This window comes from Penicillium oxalicum, chromosome IV, assembly GCF_001723175.1.
Source record: "Penicillium oxalicum strain HP7-1 chromosome IV, whole genome shotgun sequence".
NCBI classification, from domain to species: domain Eukaryota; kingdom Fungi; phylum Ascomycota; class Eurotiomycetes; order Eurotiales; family Aspergillaceae; genus Penicillium; species Penicillium oxalicum.
In genome coordinates, this window is record NC_064653.1 from 2,502,916 (window position 1) to 2,525,577 (window position 22,662).

The window sequence follows — 22,662 nt, forward strand, 5'->3', positions numbered from 1 at the left end:
CTTTATCTAAAAGTGCTGTGAACCAGGGTATGATTTTCCTCCGAACGCCGATAAATTCTTGCTCTTCGTCCTCCTCCCCTTGCAAAGAGGTATGCTCTTCTTTTTGTTTGGCCCAAAGAAGGCAACTGTCGATCGGGATGCGAGATGGTGACTACCCGTTGAAAGGCTTCGGTGGGGGTCCCATCTTGGTCTCTCCAGTGTCGACTTTCTTCTTCAGCGGAAGCGCGGGCACCTTGAAACCGTCCCGATCTTTTTGGGTGTTGACGTTGCTTTGACTGCCGCCGACCTGGGTAAATGTGCCCGAGTTGAACCAGCGGTCTTCATCCGCCTTGCGCTTCCGATTCATCTCGGCCTGGACCTTTGGATCCACGAGCTCTAAGCCCTGCACAGGGGTAAATGCAATTGTACTGGCGGTACCAGCGGTGGCTGACACGGATCCAACGCCGGACGAGCGGAGACCTTTGGACTGGAGCACACTGGCCGTGCCACCAGGACCGCCCTGGCCGAAACCGCGCAGTGATGAGGCCGTGCCGCTGCTGATGGGGGTGGCGGCACCCCAGCCCTTGTTGTTCTTGCTGAGTTTGGCGCGAGTGCGTTGGTCGATTTGCAGAGCGCGAATCCGGCCGTCGTTCTGTTGTCCGAGCATACCCAGACCGACGGTCCCCTCTCCAGTTCCGTACCCTACTTCTGCCTCCTCCTTGCCAAATGCAAGACGGTTCTGAGCCTTGCGTAGCTCCGTCATCGCAACGGCTTCCTTGGCCTTGCGTGCACGACGTCCACCTCGCTTGCGGGAGGGCTTATCATCCGGGGCGGGAAGGGCCTTCACGCCCGAGTTGGGTGCGGGCTCTGTTAGCTTCTCCAACCGTTTGAAGCATTGCTCTTTGAGTTCTTCGCCCAGAGAGCCATCCTTATTGTACTGAGCCATATCTGCGCGAGTGGCCAACACCATCTTCGCGGCCACGATCCGGATAGCTTGCTTTTTCAAATCATCAGGAACCTCTTGAATGAGGGCAGAATCGTACAAGAATCCCTTCGAGCGAATACCGATATTGGTAGCGAATCCAAGACCTTCTTGCCGCCGTGAACCTTGAGCACCTAGGTTGCAAGCAGGGATTTTGGCAAGCTCTTGCAAGCCACCAGTTTGATTGAGGAACTGTGCCGCCGTATGAGGTCCGACGAGAGCCGCGAGGTTGGGCGCAATGGAGTTCACACGAGACCGAATGCTTTCTGTGAGAGCAGTGCGCTCACGGTCAAGTTTCAGAATCCTCTCGCAGGTGTCAAGAATCACCTTGAGCTCTGACTCGGTCAATGGGCGGCCTTTGGTGGTGGTTCCCTCCACCGTCACAACCATAAGGGTAGGGGCGTCCAGTACAGAGCTAAGCGCCTCGCCGGTGATGTTGTCCGTAGAGCTTTGAATGGCTTTGATATCATCGAGGGGTCCATTTTTGAGAATTGCGACAGTCTTTGCATATTTGATCGAGTTGGTAACGAGAGTTTCAAGTTCGGGGAATCGAACGGAGTAGTGGTCACGGAGAACCTTGTGTAGTCGCGTTAGTTCGTCTGCGGTCTCGATGGACATGTCAAATTCATTTGAAGGCTTCAAGGCGTCTTCTTGGGCCGGTTCCTCCACGAGGTCTTGCTGATCGACCTCATCATCTTGAAAATCTTCATCTTCTTCGAAATCGCGCAGCAGATCGTCCGCGGCCGACATGATAGACGATGTGGAATTCTCCCGTGCAGGCACTGAGGTCAAGAAGTGAGAAAGCCGGAATGCGTACGCCGCGCCACCAAAACTTGTTGGACTTGTAGGAATCAATGTCGGCACTGCGAGATTCCGCCGCGGAGCTACGCTTAGTCAGTGGGGAGCTTCGACAATCCGTCGTGACGGGAACCATCATCCTTCCAGATTCTGGCCAATCCGATCTGCGTCAAGTCGCATGGAAATCCGCGGGTGGCGAGACGAACCACAAGTGCAGGCTTGTGAATTTCATCAACAGCTTCAGTCAATCGCTGCTGTAGCACATTCCCACGTCACTTCGAGAGGTTAGCAAGACCTTCATAGCTTGCAAACCATCTTGCGCTCATCTGAGGTTTTCTTCACTGGTCTCATGTTGCCACATTCTGCATTGTGACCGAGTCCGATCAACAACCCGCCGCTCGATCTCCTAACCGCCTCGGTGCCTCTTTGAAACTGCGCGATTTTGATCAGATTACGGTGATCACTTGATTCTCACCATGGAGGCTTCACGAGGACCCCCACGGGTCAAGAACAAGGCGCCGGCGCCGATCCAGATCTCTGCGGAGCAACTGCTGCGTGAGGCCGTCGACCGACAAGAGCCTGGTCTGCAGGCCCCGACACAGCGGTTCGCCGATCTCGAGGAACTTCATGAATTTCAAGGCCGGAAGCGCAAAGAGTTCGAAGACTATGTGCGGCGAAACCGCATTAATATGAACAATTGGATGCGCTATGCTGCCTGGGAACTGGAACAAAAGGAATTCCGCCGAGCGCGCTCGATTTTCGAGCGAGCCTTGGACGTGGACTCGACATCCGTGGTGCTCTGGATTCGCTACATCGAAGCTGAAATCAAGACGCGCAATATCAATCATGCCCGAAACCTGCTGGATCGTGCCGTGACCATTCTCCCGCGCGTGGACAAGCTGTGGTACAAGTACGTTTACATGGAAGAGACCCTGGGTAACATTCCTGGTACCCGACAGGTCTTTGAGCGATGGATGTCATGGGAGCCTGAGGAGGGGGCCTGGAGCGCCTACATCAAGTTGGAAAAGCGTTACAACGAATTTGAGCGAGCACGTGCGATTTTCCAGCGCTTTACCATTGTTCATCCCGAGCCCAGGAATTGGATCAAGTGGGCACGATTTGAAGAGGAATTTGGCACCAGTGATCTGGTTCGCGAAGTGTATGGACTGGCCATTGAAACCCTGGGCGAAGACTTTATGGACGAGAAGCTATTCGTGGCCTATGCGAAATTCGAGGCAAAGCTGAAGGAGTACGAGCGTGCGCGGGCGATCTACAAGTACGCCCTAGATCGTCTTCCACGGTCCAAATCGATGACCTTGCACAAGGCCTACACCACATTTGAAAAACAGTTTGGTGACCGAGACGGCGTGGAGGATGTCATTTTGTCCAAGCGTCGCGTCCAGTACGAAGAGCAACTCAAGGAAAACCCGCGGAACTACGATATCTGGTTTGATTTCGCCCGACTTGAAGAGACCGCGGGCGATCCTGAGCGTGTGCGTGATATCTACGAACGAGCCATCGCACAAATCCCTCCTTCCCAAGAAAAGCGACATTGGCGCCGTTACATTTATCTCTGGATTTTCTATGCCATTTGGGAAGAAATGGAAGCCAAGGACATGGATCGCGCCCGGCAAATCTACCAGGAATGCATCAAACTCATTCCCCACAAGAAGTTCACGTTCGCCAAGGTGTGGCTGATGAAAGCGCAGTTTGAGATTCGACAGATGGAGCTGCAAGCTGCGCGGAAGACGCTTGGCCAGGCCATCGGCATGTGTCCCAAGGACAAACTGTTCCGGGGCTATATTGACCTTGAGCGGCAATTGTTCGAGTTTGTGCGATGCCGCACCTTGTACGAGAAGCAGATCGAGTGGAATTCATCCAATAGCCAGGCTTGGATTCAGTACGCGGAGCTTGAACGCGGCCTGGACGATTTGGAGCGGGCGCGAGCCCTCTATGAGCTTGGAATCGACCAGCCCACCCTCGATATGCCAGAGTTGGTATGGAAATCCTACATCGACTTTGAAGAGTACGAGGGCGAGTACGACAGAGTGCGCGCCTTGTACGAACGTCTTCTCTCCAAGACGGACCACGTCAAAGTCTGGATCAACTATGCCCGATTCGAAATCAACATACCCGAGGATGAAGAAGAGGAAGGGGAAGAGGAGGAGGAAGCTCGCCCTGTCAGCGACGAAGCGAAGCGTCGGGCTCGGGCAGTCTTTGAGCGGGCGCACAAGGTCTTCAAAGACAAGGAGCTCAAGGAAGAGGTACGTCAACCTTTATCCCCATCCAACAATCTCTTTGAAAGGAATTCTCGGCTAACTGAATTGACCGCCAGCGAGTGGAACTCCTCAATGCCTGGCGCTCATTCGAACATACACACGGGACGCCCGAAGACATCGAGAAGATCGAAAAGCAGATGCCCCGTCGGGTCAAGAAGCGCCGCAAGTTGGAGGACGACCGATACGAGGAGTACATGGACTATGTGTTCCCCGCCGACGACAAGTCTGCCGCGAATCTGTCTCGGCTGCTCCAACAAGCACACCAATGGAAGCAACAGCAGGCCAACTTTGCGTCATAGAAGAGAATCGGATACCTCTGTGTGCTTTGTACAATGCCAGCCAGCGCCTATCGGTGGCCATTCGCAACCATTGTATCAGACACCTATATCCTTCATGTTCAAGATCTCTGTGTGCCCGGTATGGTGACCACTACACCAAATCAGTACCGCTTAGCAACTTCCAGTCGTAGCCCCCATGTAGCCACGCACTGATAGGTACACCTTTAAGTACCAAATCGGACCTCGTCAGACGAGAGCGTGCCCGAGTTCGCGAGCAGATACGTTACGCTACCACGCAGTCGCCAGTACCAAAAAAGTGACCCCCAACACCTCCGCCGAAACTTGATACAGTCTGAGAACCTGCCGGGCTTCGCCGAGTTGGTCTTGAGAGAGTGCGTCACCGTTGCAAGGCTGGTGAACCCGACGTTGGGTCAGCACACCTATTTTCAGAAACCCCTCCTCGATCGACGACAGCCATAATTTTGCATCTGCCCCTCGGACCCACCGCCGCTTCGTTCGACCTGGGGGGGAGGAGGAATTGGCCGACGTAGCCCAAGCCATTGGTGGTCATGGTGACGGGACGACACGTACAATGAGGTCCTTGCTACAGTCCAACATGGAAATTGAAATGCAGGTCAGGTCGGATCAATATTGTATCTGAAGACAACTCGAGACTCCAAGCCTAGCTCAGGGTGAGTTCCGCTACGACAAGGTGACCCCGTCACTCTAGTCGCGTCGGTCCAAGCACAAGTGCCACTCCCGCCTCCTCCACCATCCCGTCCGCGTCTCATGTTGGACTATATTTATCCTGCGGCTCGGGTATTAATGTTCCATTGTGAGTAGAGGGGAGGGAAGTTGATAGGACATGGGTTGGAGGCTGAATATAGGTATTCATCTCAGCATGGCTCTTGTGACATTCCACCAAGTCGCGATATTCATGCTCCGACCGTCCGTGTTCCGCCTACACGCTCAACCTTGCAAGAGCCAAAACGTCAAGGGTGTCCACCCAACAATAGATTGAAAATGAATTATGGAGTCCGCCAGGAAGATATTTACCGTAGTCGTCGTAGTTCGGTGGATCTGATGTTGCGTCCAGATTAACTAATCTACACTATGTAGATCAACTCATCTCAACGGCCAACCTAGGTATCTATGCACATACCATCACCTCAATGTCCATCTGGTCCGTGGCAAGATGAGAGATCAAAGTTCAATTTCCTACAGTATAGGTAGAATGGGTCGCTGATGTGATTGATTCCACCATGTCTCTTGTAGCCATCAATTCCATTGGACCGAGATACCCGGACAGGCACACAGTGTTAGGTTGCATGCTTCATACAGTACACCAGGTCAACTCCAGCTCGGAGTGGATTCGTGAGAGGGACCAGACGGGACTCTAAGCTTATTTGGGAAAGGGGCGAAACACGACCGGAGGCGTCGGGTGGTTCGAATTGGTATGTTCGCATCAGTTTACTCTATTGAAGTGTTCGTTGCACGAATCCTTCCAACGATGTTGCTACAAGTGCTGGACACAGTCACACCCTTTGCACGCCCGGCTATACAGGGGGAAAAAGACATTTACCGGTATTGATGAGCTTCAAATCAGTATTCTGTTGTTGCAAGAGTCACCAGAGGTCACTGTTGCACATTCGGTCCGGGGCGCGATGCCCTTCCCGAGTGCCTGGAAAAAACTGGATTTTCAAGTGCTTAAAGCACCACTATGAAAGACCAGAAGGCACTAAAGTAGCTGCACTGGACAACATCTTTCAGAGCCGGCTGTCGTGGGAGACTTTTTAAAACCTTAAAAGCTCGGACAGACAAAGTTTCAGCTCTTGCTACTCACGAAAGTACGTAAAATAGCCGGCCCCGGGTCCCATCAAGCATACGCATTCTCGAGCCTGCAAGGTGACAATAGTAGAATCTACCGGGACTCTCTGTCCCGTTGAGTGCGGCGGCACTCGAAATGGCCCCAGAGTCATTGAAGGGTCAGACTGGAGAAATGAAAATCTCAGGTCTTTAATGCAAAACACCGGCTGGGAACCTGCCATGCAATCAGAATGACTGCACAAGCTTATCTTCTGGCCGCAGTGGGGACACAGACTCGAGTGACCGCTCGACCAGGAACATTACTAGCACTTAGGTGCTCGGTGGTAAGTAGGTGCTAATGGAATGTACATGCTCATGTAATCGCCCTTTTCAGCTTGACTCAGGGCTCAAGTTGCGAGTGACTACCAACCCCACTGTGTCTGACTCGTCTGTTTCTCCCCTGTCGATAGTGTTCCTTCGCTCCCTTGCTTGCAAGAGAAGAAAGAAAAAAAAATCAGAGGAAGACAGGGCGGAGGAGGAGTCTTGCGCAAAAGCCAGATCAAGCCAAGAATGGTGATAATTTGCAAGATTACACAGAAGACAAAGCCCAAGCAGTGTATAAAGTTCGCATACATGGCCTACGAGACTGAGCACGATACAGTAGAATGCAAAAGTGACGAGTACTGTACCGAGTTGGGCGTTCGTCCGCTTGGAACTCCACCGCGTGAACCACGGATCGTTACGGGCGAAACAGCAGCGTGGCCTTGTTTGAGCTCCCACTGGTGGTCAAGCTATTCAAGGTTGGGGAAAAAGGGGCTTCAAAGACCTTCGGAGAGCAGAGACTCTGAGAGCTGAGCCTGAAAGTATGACGACGGTGCAGAACCGAGCTTCTCAGCATACAATGATCCAAAATTCAGCATCCCTAATATAGCGGTCTAGTGACGACATATGCGATAGCGGTATCCGGGCGACGGTGGTTACTGAGCCAGCTCCAGTAGAGTACTTTGCGTCGGTGCAAACCGACAAAAGACTCTTTGCTCCGAGCGTACGAGCCCATACACTTCCACCTTCATGGCTATCAATGTCCGATGCATGCTTAAGTCGGGCGAAGACTCGCTAGTCGCGACTCGCGTGTGAAAACGGTAACGCAATGGCGGCAGGGTGCGCAACGACCAACTGCAAGGTCACAGCGCCCTTGCAGGGGTGGAATAATATCTGGGCCCGCAGTCGAAGCCAATGAGGACTCGAAACTTATCCATCGCTTGCGGCTTGGCGGGTTTTCAGACCTTTTTTTCTTCATTTTTCAGTGGACACTGGGCGCCGAGGAGGGTCCCACCACGGGTCAGGGGTGGGATAAGGATGGTCGGGTTCAGGAACAGGAAATGGAATCGTGAAACGAGATCGCGATCCGATGACCGTGGTACAGATCACCGCATTTTTGTGCAGTTTGCAAGCGACAGTCCAAAAATATCACCAGATGAGGTCAAGCATTCGGTACTCCAGGCCGTAAAGTAGAGAAGTCAAAGGGAAGAATTGGATGGGTTGTTGATGGGAAGCGACTCCGACCGTCTGCTGGATTGGGGAAAAATACCTGAAAGCACGTGCGATCGCCCGTGGAACGCCAAACGGTGCGGAGGACAAGGTCTGCTGCTCCAAGTACAGACACTCCTAAACATCAAGTCATCGCAATAGAAAGGGAGCCACAGCAGAGCAAATTCCCCCTTTCGACCTGAGATATAGGGACATAGACAATAGTTTACATCATACACCTACAATCAACTCAGAGATCAGGGATGTGGTGTGGCCATGGAGGAAGATGCATTCAAAATTCAATCTTCCAAGACACTAATCCGGTTCCTGACTGGCACGGACGCGGGTCCCCTGCCCCGTAGGGGAGACCTTAAGGGGAAAGACTAGAGACAGACGAGAGTGAGAGAGGAGGGGGCCTCACTGTCGACCTTCTAGCAAGGTTGACTGTTTCATTTCTTTCTCTGTCCCTTCGAGTCCATCCTTTCGTTTGCTCCCCTGCGTTTCCCTTCCCTCGAGGATCGGCTGGTCTACTGTCGTGGTTGTCATCGAGAATATCACTCCATCTCTCCTTTCGTGCTGTGCACGTGTCTCTTTCGTGAGTCCTTCGTGGAGCCAATTGCTTTTCCATCCTACCAGAGGCTCATCCTCTTCCTGCGCAGTTTCCTTCGACATTATCGCCGAATATTCCTCATCACCCATCACTTCAGCTCAGATTCTTGTCCCTCACTCATCCGACCCGAATCTGTGTCGAACCGGATCATTCGCGCAACGACTTGCCGCTGATAGAGCCACCTACAAGACGATCCAGTATCGATTCTTTGATTCGCTTCTCCTTCTCAATTTGCTCAAAAACTTGACCATTGGTGTCAACAACCAAGGCTTTTCCCTCATCTGCAGACCGATATCTTGCTTGTACAGAGTACCATCGACATTCGCCGACGCCAACAACTGGCATACCTACGACCAGCGGGATCTTCCATCATCGGTAGTACAGTACGCGGAATCTGACAGCCCCGTCGATATCTGCGCTTTTGAGTTGACGAGTCCATCTTGGCTGCGACATGAAATTTTATCCTGGCCGACACCTTCCGTTCCTTATCACAAGTTTCTTTTTGTCGTAGAACACGACTTTGAGTTGACTTCTTGACCTGTCAATTGCAAAGCTGGCACTTGCAATCCTTCCTTCTTAGTGAATTTTTCTCAACCTCTCTCTTTTACTTCGGATCAATCGTCATGACCGTCTCGGAGCCGCCTACCGAGCTGAAGAATCATTGCTTGGTGATTTCGGGCAACACTCTCTATGCCTATTCCGCAGACGGCTTTTATTCCAGGGCATTGGAGGTTAACAGCACGTGGATTTCACTGGATCCCGGAGTAGCCGTCTCAGGTGCTGTCTGTGTCAAAGGCGGGTTGGAAGGTAGCCCCAACACCGATGAAGCCCTGTATGTGGTTGGCGGGACCGCCACGAAATCGGATGCGACTTATTCCGGTCTTCAGCGATATTCCTTCATCGACAGAAAATGGCAGACTTTGGGGACGGGAGTATCTCCCTTGACTGGCCGGACAGGGCATGGTGCCGCCTTTGTCGCCTCCTCATCCATGATCGTGGTCTACGCTGGAACCACCGACGTGAGTCAGGTCTCGGCCCTCTCAGGCGATGCTTTCCAAATATCGACAAAATCGCCATATACCCCATCAGCACTCGTCACTCAGGGAGCACCACCTCTCAGATACCCTCAACTTCTTTCCTGGAACTCAACCCATCTGAGCATGTTTGGAGGGAACGGTGGGAGTGATCGAATCTGGATGTACAGCGACGGACCGGGTTGGCATATCTCACCCTCAAGCCTCCCGCTCGACGTTTCACTATCGACACCTCTTACCCTCCTGTCTGGATCAGGAGACAGCAAAATCGCCGAGATCTTCAACATGAACTCATCTCCTAACTCGGTGATGAATTACGAGCTCATCGGCCCGGAAGGCCAGCCTCAAAGTCCAGCATTGCCTGTCGGTGCTTCCTCCGCGCAAAAACGCAGCGAAGAAAATCTGCCCACTTATAATGCCAGCCTGGCGCCTGGTCAACACTGGACAAACTATGCCCTGGCTCAAGGAAATAATGGCATGGTAGTTCTCTCTGACGGGCAGGCTGTCGACTCACTGGCCATCTTCAACCAGACCTCAAATAGTTGGGTCAATTCGACCGAATTCTTCCAAGGAAAAAATTTTCAGCATGTTTTGCCAGCGAGCACGACAATTTCGTCCATGTTCACCACGACCCCCACCGCATCCTCAACCACGGCTCCATCATCATCGTCGGCCTCGGTGACGGTGAGTGCGACGCCCAACTCCACCACGGCCGCGGGTGCAGCTGCTGGTACGGGCTCTCATGTTGATGTCAAGACCATCATTGGTGCAGTTTTGGGCGGGGCCTGTGGCCTGGTCATTGTCCTTCTCTTGATTCTGTGGTTATTGAAGCGCGAGCGATCCAAGCGAGAGCAAAATGATCAAGCACGCGCTCGATACGACCAAGACCGGCAAGGATTCCAGGATCAAGGTATGCAATCCCTCGCTAGGTCTGCGCAACCCATGGGACGATCCTCCGGGCCTGTCGCTCCTTCGGGACACGATTCGTTCGCAATTTTCTCCGGCGCGTACGCGCAATCGCCAAATGTTCCAGCTCCTCCACGTCTTGGTACAGGTCCCGAGCTGTCCGAGGCGCAGCACAGCACGAACACCAACAGAGGCTTCCCACCAAGTAGCCTTGCGCCGTCCACTATCTATACCGCTGGCGCTACACGCGCCAGCACGACCTCTTCGGACTTTGATATCCTTCCTGGCGATCGCAATACCGACGAGAATTGGGCCAAATATTTCCAGCACAGCGGTGCAGAGCCGGCCAGTCAGCCCACTCATCTCTCCACTACCAGCTCTATTTACACCCGGTCCGACTACCGTGGTAGCGCTTGGCCCATGTCGACTTTGAACCCCCTGAATTTGAGTTTCCTCGACCAGCCTAAACCGTTGGGTCAGGTGTACATGGGGAGCCCCACGACGGCATTTGCGTCATCCACTCAGAGTCTCGCTATCCCCGAGGGACAGAGTGCACGGATATCGAGCGTCGATTCAATGAGCATCGCCAGTGACGATGACCCGCACGACACCAACTGGACGGGAACGCAAGACAACCACCCCAATCGCCCAGCCAGCAGTACGTATAGTCGAAGCTTTTATGATCGTAGTACACGAGATCTTCGAAGCTACCAACCTCCGCTCCCACCGTTTTCGGGCAATACCCGTTCCAATCTCCCAATTCCAGAATACGCCGATGAATCACCTGTGATTGGGCGGGGCAACAATGTCAACGCAGACATGAGCTGGTTGAATCTCCAGGCAGGGCAGAAATGAGCTCTTCCTTCACCTCTCTTGAATGACCCCTCAGCCATGCGATCGTCCTCGATTCCTTCATTCGTTTCATCCACCGTGTCTCCATAGCCCCCATGCCCCTTCCTCTCATCGATTGACTTGCTCTTATTTTTTTTCCCTGCCACGTCCGTTAGCATGGCGTCCTGGTTCCCAGTGACTTGACGCGTTGACACTACGCATGGCCCAAATGCGCCATCTAGTGCGACGTCCATGATCACTCTTTCCCTCCTTTATTTTCCGTTCACTCATTTTGCTTTCCTCGTTGCTCTTGGGCAGTTGTCTCCCGAGTCTCCCCTTGTCGACGCCACATGTTAATTTCGCAGCGTGAGTCTCTCGTTGCGCGTAATGTCTACCTGTCATATCCTCACCAAGCTCGAACTTTTGGCAGAGCTTCCTACTCTTCCTTTTCTCCAGTCATTTTCCTGATGAACGGTTCTGTTTGGATAGCGTACCATAGAACTGGTGATTTTGTCTGCCATCTGCAAAATAGTCTGTATATGATCTATATCCTTTGCTTCTCTAATCAGGAGTGTCATCAAAATACCTAGAGCTGTGACACGTTTTCCCTTTGGCAAGGTTCATCGTCGGATTGAGGTCTCCCCTTGTTTGCGGATTTAAGCCTTTGAGCCAAATTCTCAGTCTCCCCCCAGGTTTTCAGACCAGTGACCAAATGGGCGGGCGGTAAAGGGTCGGGACTGGTCGATGGATGCTGTCATCGCCGTCTGGTCGCCTGTCAACGGGCTTGGCACGTTCCGGCAGCCCGGAAACGAGGTTACGTCACGTGTCTCGTTGATCTTAAACCGGATTCTGTGCCAGGGCAAACGATGCTTGTTGAGATCGGTCTGAAGCCAGTGAGGTCTGCGGCGGCACTGATGCAGCGTCATATCCGACGATAGCCTGCGGGATATATGATCCCGGTAATGGCATTCTTCCCCAAAGCCGATGGGACTATTCTCAGACCGGCCAGCTCGGTAGTCCCGCCACGACCCTCGCGTCAAACCACCGTGGGCCCGATTTATGACCTCGTCAACTATGAGAATCCAATCAAGCCTTGGTCCTCAGACGTTGAAAAGACCTTCTATACCAAGGAGAGTACTAATCTGGTCACGCCAATCCCGGAGAAACCTCCAACGTTCTCGCATCGATATCTGCGAGCATTCCTTGCTGAGAACGAGCGACTGCGCCTCTCGGTGCTGTGGTATTATACTCGCGGTATCCTCGAGGAAGATGAGCTCCTTGCCGGTCTTCAAGAAAAGGCCCAATTGGCGCAGGAGTCGACGGAGTGGGAATTTGCAGTAGTTGGTATCCTCGACATCAATGTGTATAGTCGCCTTGCGACAGTTGGCCTTGAGCTTGGTAATCTGCCTCGCGGAGAGACCATCTGCGCGCACACTGTCACTCAGCCCCCCGGAGTACGTTTGCAATCCTTGACAGGTGGAGGGGGAAATCACCCGCTAACTTGCAGTTCTAGAATGTCTTTCTCTTGCCGAGTCTCATGGAGGATTGGCGATTCCAGAAATGTCCGTATCTGGAAGATGGCAAACTGCACGCATACGCTGGAGTCCCCCTTCGATTCAAGACCGAGTCTGGTCCAACTGTCAGCCTGGGTTCTCTATGTGTCGCGTCAGGCCAAAGCCGGGAGCCGCTGACCAAAGCCGAACACCAAATCCTGGTCCGCCTCGGCGACTGGATCGTGGCGGATCTTGTCCAATGCACGAGAGCAAGGCGTCAGCGAGATCGACTGCGCATGTCCGAGCTTCTGGCCCAAGCGCAAAGGCAGATGGATATGAACAAAACTGTGTCGGCCGCGCCAATCATCGACATACTGCGACAAGTCTACCCGGGGGCAGAAATCCGCGTCCACCCCTCTCGGGTGACCCATGTAGAATTTGGCGGGTTAGACCCCATCTCAGTGGAGGAGCTTGAAAAGGGGGTCTGGGAGAACACTAAGTATCTAGATGACTTTATTGCCAACTTAAATCATCTTCCGACGCCAACAAATCAGCCAGCACGAATAATCTCTGCGCCCTGTGATGGTGTTTCCGGACCATGCCTGCTCCTTGTTGCGATTAATGATTTCCATCACGTATTTGATGACGCGGATGCGTGGTTTGTCCAGGCGTGCGCGGGTGTTCTATCCCAGATGTGGCGGAAGAGTCTGCTGGCGGAGGCCATGATTGCCAAAGAAAAGTTTCTTCGCGCTTTTTCACATCAACTGCGTACACCAATACATGGTATACTGGGCTCAGTCGAGCTTTTGACCGAAGAACTCAAGTCCAGGAGCTTGCTGGGGGACAGCATTTCGACCTCTGCCGTTGAGCCTGTGACATCGTCCGAGAGAAACCACGGCGAACCCTCGACTTATCTGGACATCATCAAAATGGCTGGTCGTGACCTAACTGCGATAATTGACAATCTCATAATGCTCAACAAATGGTCTGACATTGCAATGGCTGAGCGAATATACAAGATGCATACATTTGACGAACTGGAAACGGAAGTTGCAAATGAGATTGCTCGATTTACATCGGGAGATTCGCGGTACACTTGCTCGGTCTTCCTTGACCGTAAGTCGCAAGATGAGCACTTGGTGAAGTTTTTCACCGATATTGCTGTTCTTCGGGATACTCTCCTTCCTTTGGTGATCAACGCATTACAGCATTCGCCTAGCGGGGTTGTCTCGATCACTACCTCACTATCAACTGATACCAAGCAACTTGTTGTGGACATTGAGGACAATGGGAGTGGTATCCCGGCTTCTGATCACGAGCGTATCTTCGAAGCTTACGAAAAGGTCGATTCGCACTCAGCAGGTGCTGGGCTTGGCCTCACTCTGGCTTCAAAATTTGCTTCACTCATTGATGGGTCGATCGAGTTGGTTTCATCAGAAGTTGGGCGTGGCTCCCACTTCAGGGCGACATTTGACCAAATTCATTGCGGCTCGGTTGATTCGGTCCCACAGCCACTTGCAAAGAGTCTTGGAGACATGCCATTGCGATTTTACCAGCTATTGTCCGACTCGGACTTGTGTCTTGCCGATCGATTCACGTCGTTCCTATTACACAACGGATTCTCACGCTCTGAGAGTCCACAAAACTGCTTGATTGTCTTTGAGGCCGAAGTCGACATGGATCGACATCTCAAGAAGCTTCGGCAGATCGACCACGACCAGGTAGCAATTTGTCTCATTCCGGAGAAGCGAAGTCCTCAACGCACCGAAAGAAATGTTGTTTACATTCGTGGGCCGTTCAGAGTCTCTGCCTACCACGCGGCGCTTCAAACAGCTCTGAAATACCATCAGTCGAGAGCCACTCACCCACGTCCCCCGACACTGAGTCAGTCTAAACAACTTCACAATATCCCTCTGACGAGCCGGGAAGAAACCAAAAACACAACGGAGACAGGTTCGTCGCTAGTGACGTTGAATCAACCATCACATTCCGTACTTGACACTGCACAGCCACATCTCAATGAAGCATATTTGGAAAATCCAATAACCCTCTCTTCTCTTACACTTTCTTCACCGAGATCAACTTCTCATCCCATGACGCTCATTGTTGACGACAACTTTGTCAACCTTCGGATCATGGAGAGCTACTGCTCCAAACGAAAATTACCTTATCTTTCTGCGGTGAATGGACGCCAAGCCGTTGAGATTTTTACGAAGCACCAAACACAGCAGAGCAGCGGACTAGGCCCACAGATTGAGATGATTTTCATGGACTTACAAATGCCTGTTTGCGGAGGAATTGAAGCCACGCGGCAGATTCGTCAATTGGAAAGCAGCAACAACTGGATCAAAAGCGCTGTCTTTGTCATGACAGGACAAGATAGCCCATCTGACCGGGAAGCTACAGAGCTTGCCGGTGTGGACGAGTATTTTGTGAAACCCGTTATCGTCAAACAGCTTGATCTCATCGTGAAGAAGCATTTCCCAGCGTTTGCGGGGAGCTGAATATCGAAGATTGAGTTCATCCGTCCCCCATCTTCTCTCTGTCTTTTTGAAATCCATGTCAAGAGTGGGAAGGTGATGAAGCCCACTTACTCTGGCATTTCTTTTTGCGAAATTATACCCGGAAACACATTTATGATTGGACGTGAGAATCTTTTGGTCGTCAGCGCGAGGGCAGTATCGGCCCGGATCTGAGAAGGCGTTCTTGCCTGACGAGGCATACAGCCGACCCGGTCTCGACAACCTTGAGAATATTTATATTCAAAGCAAAATCCGAAAGTACACGAATCGGATGCTTTTTTAATCGTGTTACATCATTTCTTGTTCTTTCCTGGTCTCTTAACGTATAACCTGCCATCGAATTGTAAACTCGAAACGCAAAATGCTCCATTTCACGAGCGCACTTCCACCAGAAATCGAGAGCGTCCGGACGGCTTCATCTTCATGTCGGTGAGAACGAGTCTGGCACGTCTGTCCGAGGGTGTTCAAAGCCACACGTCTCTCTACAACTTTGTTCCCTGTCATCAACCATCACCACCTATTTTTTCCCAACTTCACAACGCAGTACACGGTCATGTACTAAGCACCCAGCGTGATCATTATTCTATTTGATACGCAATCTGTGCTTGGAAGTCAAAAGTGTTGTGACCTTGAGGGACAAAGTCCAGTCAACGGTGCTCCCAAGCACTCTCTGGTTTTTCTTTCCCCTAATTCTCCAATGAGTTAAATAACTCGATATCTTTTTCAACGAAGAAGACTCCGCGGTTGGGTTCACCGTTAGGTATCCTTTACTAGTCCGATGGATTTCTGGTTTCAGGTACGATTCTTACGAGGTAGCATACTTTGATGAAAAGCTGTGGAATGCAATGTATTCACGAAGATGAGAAATTAAACTCCTGGAAAAGAAAAAGAGAGAAATAACAAGTCGCCCATCATTGGGCGGAAGCTCACCCGGAGCTTCTTGATTCAAAGTTCAAGAGATCAGCGCCGCTAATAGAGACAATCATAAAAAATGTGAAACATCGCCTGCAAGAAAATCAAGAAATAGGAGGATAACAGAGGGGGAGGGGCAAGGATGAGACAAGAATAACAGAAAGGAATGGTGCTCCTCGGAGATTTAGTCGTAAAAGTTTCAAACAACAATTGCTGGAGCAAAACCACCCGTGAGCGAATCCTGCATGTGATCCGTGTCTGTGTAGGTGCTGTTACCCGTGCGAAGGGCAATCTCATCGACGTTGGGGGTTTCAATTTTGGCAGGGCAGATTTGGTGTCCAGCAGCTTCCTCCTTGTTGAAGTGTTCCGTTACAACTTCTCGGACTGTGCTCTGGAAGTGCAGGGGTCCCTTCTCCATCTCCGGGTGGAGGAGACCATTGACAAAGACACCGGCGTTGAGATTCTTCTGCGTGTGGATGCACAGATACTTGTCCTCGGACATGATACGCTTGTACATGTTGCTGATGAGCTCAAACTGCTCATCAGTAGCATCCTTGTGTCGGTAGACTTCGTAGCGCATCACGGACTTGGTGGGACCCATGGGAGTGAAGCGCTGCATGAAGAAAAAGTGTGGACTGTGATGCTTTGGTCAGCAAGGATTTGGGGGCATAGGAGCTGGCCTTTGAGGGAGTATACTCACGAGACATTGCAAGAGGCATTGGGCCAGAAATAGGTTGTTGCGATGCGGAAACCCTTGTCGATCTGGTCTTGACGTTGAGCCCCATAGTGCTGAATGTGGCCATCTTTGGTCTTGACGTAGTAGGAGTGGAGATCGGCAATCGTGGGAATATCAGGATGAGCAACCTGGCAATGGTAGCACTCGTTGTAGTTGTCGGCCAGGATCTTCCAATTAAAGTCCCCTTCCATGTCCCATGTGTGGTCAAAGTTGTACTCGTCGAAATTGTAATAATCGAAACGGGGCTGCTCATCGACGCCCTTGAAGTCATCCTCCCAGGCAACTTCGGGAGTCTCACTGGAGTCCAGGTTGACCCAGATGAAATCGTTGCGATCTATGTGAACATGCACGGGGGTCAAGCTGGTGTCGTGTAGATAGGCCTTGATCTGACCGTTACCGTCTCTGGAGACGATGAACTTGAAGCCGGCAGCATCGTACTCGACCCAGTCACCGGCGTTAGGAACGCGGTGCTTGTGAGTGGTGAGAAGCCACTTGCGAGAGAAGATGGAGCGACGCTCCAGCTCATACATCTCCTGTGAGGTATACCATGACGCGGGTAGAGCGCGGACTGGCTCCTTTTGATCCTTCTGAACCTCAGGAGCGGTGGTGGAGGTACCGAACCAGTTTCTCAAGAAAGACATATCTGAGATGTTTGGTCAAATTTGCTGACACCTTGGGTTGAATTTTGTCTGGATAGCGAAGAAGGGTGTTATAGAGAAGATTATCAGACAGAGACTTGGTCTTGGTCGAATCTTGTCGTCTGATGTTAACTTCATTCTAACTTCGGGGGGTGATTGCAGCTTTTTCTATGAAGCTGTTGACCCCTTGTACTGCCTACCTTACTCGCGCGCCACCACGGACCACGGTTCACGGCTTGATTAGAGCCATAGCCGGTCAATGCCAGCGAAGTGTCAGCTATCATGCCCGATAACCGCTCCATGTTGGGATATTCTGGGGAAGCACAATGGGGTCAGGTGGCCAGCTCCCAACGGGAAGTATATCGAGAGACCGGTCACCTGATCGGATGGGTGGTCCCGTGGGGTCCGGACCGGGAGCTCTCTCCAGACTTATCGGCTTCACCATCTGATCGACATGCACGTCCGCCGATATCAACGGCCTGAGCGAGGCTAGAAGTGCTCCGTGAAGATCCGTAATCGACGGCAGATACCAGTGGTCAACATCTGCATCTATCTTATTGTGCAATCTTGTCTTGTCTCATTGGTGGAAATCACTCCCCCCACAAGGTAGCTCATGGTAAAGTCCTCTTTACTTTCAACGCCTAGATTGATCGACGCCGGATCACTCCACCTGCTTCCACTCTTGAACTCTGCCAACTGGTGGTTTGCATGATATGCGCGCTTCCAATATTGGATCTCTTGCCGGCCACGATCCCATGCGGACACGGTTCAACAACACCGGCATCATCTAGGCCGTTCCATATAGTTGGGCTTCTATACATGTTCTGGACTCCTCCTCGATCAATCACACAAGATCGAACAGTGTCAGATGGCCACCAACGCTCTTTCCGTGCCCCGGAAATATGCAGATCAGTGAATCTCGCCAAACTACAACACCAGAAAAGCACCCGATGCAAAGGCCAAGCCGACGGTTGGATCAGGGGTGCAAGAGACAAGGTATGCAACCCGGGGACCCCGGTGTTGAACAGCCGGGTTAAGTGGGTCGATCAATCCCCCAGCCAGGCTTGAATTGACCCACCGAACGTGGGTGCGATACCAAGTAAAGTCACTGTGTGCTCATCGATTACGACAATCAGGATGGCCTCATGGAAGAGGAGAGATCTACATCGAATCTTGGTCGCACGGCGGATCTTCTAGTCCTTGTTGAGCGTGGCAATGGAGTCTCCATGAGAATGACCCAGCATGAGTTCATCGTGGCCAAGAAGCCAACACGAATCCTTCTCGCGTACTGAACATAGTCACGTTCCATCCTGATGGTGTGCAGTAGGTCGGACCCCCGGCTGTGAGCCGTTCCCGACAGCGTGGCTAAGAATATTCACTACGGCTGATCATGACAGGCAGGCAACGTAAGTCTCTCCGGTTTGTCATATCAATGACCCGTGCCCTTCCTTTTCGAATTCGGTCCAAAAAAGAAGATGGAAAAGGCTTGTCGTAGCAGGCTTCCCAAAGTCTCACAAGGTGTCAGCACGAAAAAAAAATAACAGACTGTATATCGTGAAGGCACGAGATCTCGAGGTCGAGTGTTGAGGCGGAGATTTGATCCTCCTGTGGTCATGTCACGCTTAAGTGGACTGATAGTGTGAGCCGGTATCAAAATGCGATTGACCAAGTTACCAGTGGAAAGCCCTTGAATGGGCAATTTGACAACATCCCAGGTACACCGGCTATCAAAAATTCGAGATCACGGCCAACTCTTTGGATCGGATCGTCAACTAGACAGAATCAAGGCATTTAGGTTTGACCTTGTGCTGTGCTAGGTAGGAACAGAGCTTGTGTCTCACGGAGTGAACGACAAGTTGGCACAATGCATATATATTCCTGATGCCGGGGGGAAAGGATTACTGTATCTAAGTTCAAGATTTCACTAGTACATCAAATCATCATGCCATGTGTCAATTAGCTGTGCAGACAGATTCAATACTGCCGATAGTGAAAAACAAAACAATTGGTTCAAGATGCGTCATTAAAGTAAATTCAAATGAAAATAATGTCAAATAAAAAAAAATGCCACAGCGCATCTTTCGTTCCCGCTGAGGCGATCAGTAAAGTTTTGCCAATAGGGACGACCGCTTCGAGACCCGACGGAAGTCGTTCACAGCGGGACTGACTGGTTTCATTTCACTAATTGAATCGTCCACGTCCATCTGGCCTAGCCCCTGATATGCCGTGGTTCGTGAAGAGCCGAATGGGCCTTGGTTGTCCCTCTCGGCATGAATGTAGTAATGAGCATCTTCCTCTTCCATGCTGATATGCCACCTCTCTTTCATTTGTGGGCCAACGGGACCGCCTCCACACGCGCCCTGAATCTGCGAGGAGGGAGGACTATTCACGGCGATTGCAAAAAGGTTCTGCGGCTCGGTGAAATCGGTAATCTGGCGACCCTGTGCCTCGAAGATGACGAACCCCAGACAAATGAACGAGGTGAGAAAGGCAAACACAAGAATGACGTAGAAGACTCCCTGCCAGCGCTCGGTACCACCAGAGGCATAGCCAACTGCTTGCAGGGAGGCAGGGAACCGTTGCACCGCGGGAGTAGGAAGAATGCTCTGATTATACTGCCAGTAATGCACAAATGGAGAGCCCTGCGACGACAGAATCAGAGTACTACCCGCCATGACAGCGAGAGCTTCTGCGACTGTCGGAAATGACGAATTCAGCGAAAACGATTTGCTGTTAGAGTCGTATGCTGGCATCAGCTGCATCAAAAGGCGTTCATTACTCGCTTGTGCATCGGTGATGCCGGATCCCAAGCTAAGCGCGCTGGCCCATACGTCGGCAACATTCTTCCAGTCCGGCTGCCACGAGCCCTCGACAAAATCATCGTGGAAACGGTTGTATCGAAGGAAGTTAGTGCCATTCTCGCAATTCGTGCTGAGGAAGGCGCCACTGGATGCTGCGGTGTACCGCGTGGAGCAGACACCCGTGAGTTTGGCACGCATGCTGCACATCACGTACGGGGGGTGAGATACATTTGTGTTACCCAGAAGGTAAATCGAGGTCGTGGGCCAGGATCCAGTCGTGTTCAGTATCGTGTTGTAGGCTTGAGGAAGTTTGCCGAACACAGGCGGCCGCTGGCCATATTTTTCGCCAAATCCAAAAATGTCATCAACCACCGTTTTGTTCATCCAAGAAGGGGGTCCAGGTATATTGCCCGGGGGGGCGAAACTCCACTTGGTGGGTTCGAAATCACTATACGGCCACTCGTTGTACACAAGGGGTTCCAACTCTGTCTCGTTCATGCCAACGCAGAGAACGTTCACGGCTGGTGACGGAACTGCGGCTTCAAGAATATATCGCCCTTCCCCAGAGGCATCCTGCGGTTGGCTGATCTTGTTTTCCTTTTCCATGGCTGCCAGTGGGATGCCTCCATGTGGCATTGCCATGGTGACATTGTTTATCATCCGACCCAGCGTGTGTGATTGCTCTGTCATGTCTTTCACTTCGATCCAACTCCCAGTTATCGTGGTGTTATCCCACATCGACCCCACGGGTTTGGGCCGGCTTTCCTGGCGATCTGAAACTATATCTTCGTTCCGATTCACGTCCGCCCATGCATTGATCCATTGCTCATAGTTATGATATGATTGACCGGCATGGAGAATCTGGAGACAGGTTTCGTTGTAGCTGATTTCATCCATGGACCGTGGAATCAGGCTTTGGCATCTGAGTGCGAGGTAGAAGGGGTTGGCAAAGCTCGTTTGGACCTTGCCCGACAGCGTAACATCGGAGATGGAACCAAGAATGAGCTTTGGTGAAACTACAAAAGGTTAGCCAGAGCCCCTCTCAGATTCTCTCGACGAAGCCCCCGTTGCCTCTCATGAACTCACCAAGCGCTTCGGCTGCAGTAGTATACATCATCGCTACAAATGTTGCCACCAAGGCAATGGCACCCAAAAAAGTGAGAGCCGAGTATCGCAGGGTTTCCCAGTGTACAAGCATCGACCCAGGCTGCATGATCCACGCCCTCATATTCATATCCGATATGCTAATTCCACGCGACTCTCTCATCAGTGCTCGCCGGCTCAAAACTTGACCGAGAAACGCAACACATATCGTGACGTACGCCAGTTCGATCGTCTTGGCAAACAGTGCGCAGAGCAAATTGGCAGTTGAGGGAGCAAGAGATCCAGCACTTCCGATCGATGTCCACTGTGGCTTCCGAATCGCGATTGCAAGATATATTCCGGAAAACACCGTTGCGTAGAGTGCTAGTACGAGGGTCGTCACTGGAATCCATGAGAAGCGGCGTTGTAGAATCGTTGCTTGAGTAGGGCAGTTCTTTGGTGACCGGGAACACAAGGTAGTCGCCGGAGAATCATAGGGCATTTGTAAAGATTCCGGTTTTGTACATGTAGCAGTGATTGTCAGGTCGTCTTTCGAAGCGAGCTCGGGCTTCTCATGGTTGGGCAGCGTCTCATCAGGAGAGTCAATAATCCCCAATCCCACCTCCCGAAAGACCTCCTCGGAAAAGCTTTCATGTTTATCACTCGGTGGAAGATAAGCAAACTCGTTAGTGGGGGTTTCATGGCCACTGATTGCATTCCAAGAGTGTTGTGGTTGTACGCTGGTCAGTCCTTCATCATGCGAAAGGAGTGCCTCTCTGAAAGACTGTTGTGACTCCCGTGACTCGGCCATGATGCGTACGACAATGCATCGGCAGGGGGTCAAGGGGAGTGCTTCATGGGAAACAAAAGAGAAAGAAAACAGCTGCCGGATATCCTCGACAATTTGACTGGTATAAGATCTCGGCTACTCTTTTCTTTCACTCGATTGCAATGGGTGTGATGTCAAGCGAGGGTAAATCTTGCCCAGAAAAGCACCTGGCAGCTCGTTTGAAAGTCAAAGGCGGGGGAGCTCGAGAGACAAGGATAGTCACTGAACCACTGATGGTGCATTCATCAGCTGGGAAAAGTCTCACCACATCTGCGTTGGCTGCTAACTTTAGACTGGAGGAACCGGGGGAACTGTGCCCGTTGAGATGCTGCGTGCAGGTTCGAGCGCTGTAGTTTCCCAGCCACCTGACCCCAGGAGTGAAAGAGGGCGCATTAGCAGCATTTGCGAGAGACTTGTCTGTCATGAACTTATCTCCACTCAAGCTTTCTCCAATAGTACCCTACAGATGCAAGCCCTGTAGTTGTGCTAACGCAGAGCTAATGCCATGTGCACACACTAGTGAGGGGCTTGAGTGCAACCCGAGGGACCTTACAGTAAGTAAGCTTTCGTCTCGTGAAATGAAGATGAGGTGGGCTCAGTTGGGAAATTCTGATA

The 22,662-nt window shown here is 51.7% G+C and overlaps 7 protein-coding genes across 7 annotated transcripts; 3 read left to right on the forward strand and 4 right to left on the reverse strand.

Moving 5' to 3' along the window:
* Positions 1–151: 151 nt before the first annotated feature.
* Positions 152–1,711, reverse strand: POX_d05650 (Pre-mRNA-processing factor 31; the record flags this gene model as incomplete). Its single annotated transcript, XM_050114491.1, has 1 exon — positions 152–1,711. One exon carries the CDS (start codon positions 1,709–1,711, stop codon positions 152–154), a length of 1,560 nt encoding a protein of 519 aa, XP_049969442.1.
* Positions 1,712–2,235: 524 nt separating this feature from the next.
* POX_d05651 (Pre-mRNA-splicing factor clf1) lies at positions 2,236–4,337 on the forward strand (the record flags this gene model as incomplete). Its single annotated transcript, XM_050114492.1, has 2 exons — positions 2,236–4,023; positions 4,095–4,337. 2 exons carry the CDS (start codon positions 2,236–2,238, stop codon positions 4,335–4,337), a joined length of 2,031 nt encoding a protein of 676 aa, XP_049969443.1.
* A 3,732-nt stretch (positions 4,338–8,069) lies between these two features.
* On the reverse strand, positions 8,070–8,351 carry POX_d05652 (uncharacterized protein; the record flags this gene model as incomplete). Its single annotated transcript, XM_050114493.1, has 1 exon — positions 8,070–8,351. One exon carries the CDS (start codon positions 8,349–8,351, stop codon positions 8,070–8,072), a length of 282 nt encoding a protein of 93 aa, XP_049969444.1.
* Positions 8,352–8,885: 534 nt separating this feature from the next.
* Positions 8,886–11,057, forward strand: POX_d05653 (uncharacterized protein; the record flags this gene model as incomplete). The annotated part of the gene is made up of 1 exon (XM_050114494.1): positions 8,886–11,057. The coding sequence occupies one exon, from the start codon at positions 8,886–8,888 to the stop codon at positions 11,055–11,057; it is 2,172 nt and encodes a 723-aa protein (XP_049969445.1).
* A 938-nt stretch (positions 11,058–11,995) lies between these two features.
* On the forward strand, positions 11,996–15,030 carry POX_d05654 (uncharacterized protein; the record flags this gene model as incomplete). Its single annotated transcript, XM_050114495.1, has 2 exons — positions 11,996–12,487; positions 12,547–15,030. The coding sequence occupies 2 exons, from the start codon at positions 11,996–11,998 to the stop codon at positions 15,028–15,030; spliced, it is 2,976 nt and encodes a 991-aa protein (XP_049969446.1).
* A 1,129-nt stretch (positions 15,031–16,159) lies between these two features.
* Positions 16,160–17,337, reverse strand: POX_d05655 (uncharacterized protein; the record flags this gene model as incomplete). The annotated part of the gene is made up of 2 exons (XM_050114496.1): positions 16,160–16,595; positions 16,661–17,337. The coding sequence occupies 2 exons, from the start codon at positions 17,335–17,337 to the stop codon at positions 16,160–16,162; spliced, it is 1,113 nt and encodes a 370-aa protein (XP_049969447.1).
* A 2,096-nt stretch (positions 17,338–19,433) lies between these two features.
* On the reverse strand, positions 19,434–22,029 carry POX_d05656 (uncharacterized protein; the record flags this gene model as incomplete). The annotated part of the gene is made up of 2 exons (XM_050114497.1): positions 19,434–21,151; positions 21,222–22,029. The coding sequence occupies 2 exons, from the start codon at positions 22,027–22,029 to the stop codon at positions 19,434–19,436; spliced, it is 2,526 nt and encodes an 841-aa protein (XP_049969448.1).
* Between the last annotated feature and the right edge of the window lie 633 nt (positions 22,030–22,662).